Source organism: Helobdella robusta, assembly GCF_000326865.2.
Source record: "Helobdella robusta unplaced genomic scaffold HELROscaffold_11, whole genome shotgun sequence".
NCBI lineage: Eukaryota > Metazoa > Annelida > Clitellata > Rhynchobdellida > Glossiphoniidae > Helobdella > Helobdella robusta.
This window is the reverse complement of record NW_008703617.1, coordinates 296,263-297,581: the sequence shown is the minus strand read 5'-3', so window position 1 is coordinate 297,581 and position 1,319 is coordinate 296,263. Positions and strand designations below refer to the sequence as shown.

At 35.9% G+C, this 1,319-nt stretch overlaps 1 protein-coding gene across 1 annotated transcript in view; it reads right to left on the bottom strand.

Annotated features, from left to right (window-relative positions):
- HELRODRAFT_167073 (hypothetical protein) overlaps window positions 1-1,319 on the bottom strand; it is a gene marked incomplete at both ends in the record, with an annotated part of 9,060 nt that overhangs the window by 1,827 nt on the left and 5,914 nt on the right. Inside the window, one exon of the mRNA XM_009012592.1 lies at window positions 72-487. Coding sequence (XP_009010840.1) covers window positions 72-487 — 416 coding nt within the window. The remainder of the gene's footprint in view (window positions 1-71; window positions 488-1,319) is intronic.

Genomic DNA, 1,319 nt, shown 5'->3' with positions numbered 1-1,319 from the left:
AGGATCGTCACCATCATCATCTTCGTCATCATCATCATCATCATCATCTTTTTCATCATCATCATCACCACCATCATCTTCATCATCATCATCTTCGTCTTCTTCATCATCTTCATCATCATCATCTTCGTCTTCTTCATCATCATCTTTTCCGTCTTCTTCATCATCATCTTCATCAGCAGCAGTGTGTTTACCATCCTCATCTACTTCTTCTTCTTCTTCTTCGTCATCATCATCTTCTTCTTCTTCGTCATCATCATCTTCTTCTTCTTCATCATCATCTTCTTCTTCTTCATCATCCTCATCTACTTCCTCTTCTTCATCATCCTCATCTGCTTCTTCTTCATCATCCTCATCTGCTTCTTCTTCATCATCCTCATCATCATCTTCTTCTTCATCATCACCCTCATCATCTTCATCTTCATCATCATCATGTACTTTTTCTCCGCCATTATCGTTATGTTCTCCTTCAAAATCTTTACTAACCCTATAATCTTCGTTCTCATTATTTTATTAACTCTTTCTTTCTCTCTCTCTCTCTTTCTCTCATTCTTTCTTTCTCTCTCTCTCTCTCTCTCTTTCTATAATCATATATACTTCTTCAAATAATTTTATTTTGTCTCTAAACTTTTTACACTTCTCCCCTTAAATTCGATGCAGCTGTTCCTTGGATGCAATCAAGCATGCAAATCAATTATTAGGTGGACCAGCTAGTTTCGAAAGCAATTTTTAAAAAATATTTTAATACCAAATTAATACCAAATCTCCTTAAATTTAATTCTTCAATTAAATATCATAAACTGGCTTGTTTGACTTTATAGATGTATAATTCACATATTCATTAAGTTTCACCATAAATCATACTACAGCATACAACAGACCGCAAACAATCCCACCGTATTTCATCACGACATGTCAACAACTACACCAACAACTACACCAACAACTACACCAGCAACTACACCAGCAACTACACCAGCAACTACACCAGCAACTACACCAACAACTTCGAGTAGAATGTTTATATGGTTCACAGAATCATTTCTAGCCTCGCAATCATCCCTTTTTATTGCCTCGACAAAGTCAAACGAATTCAAATTACATACGCCGAGTAAGAAAACCACAGCTGAAATTTTATAAATTATTTTCAACGAACCAAATCAGTCCGAAAAAATGTACAGCCAATGGATTTTAAGCTGAAACTCTTCGTAAAAACTACAATAGCTACTAGTTGAGCTACCACTACTACTACAGCTACTAGTGGAGCTATTACTACTACTACAGCTACTAGTGGAGCTACCACTACTACTACAGCTACT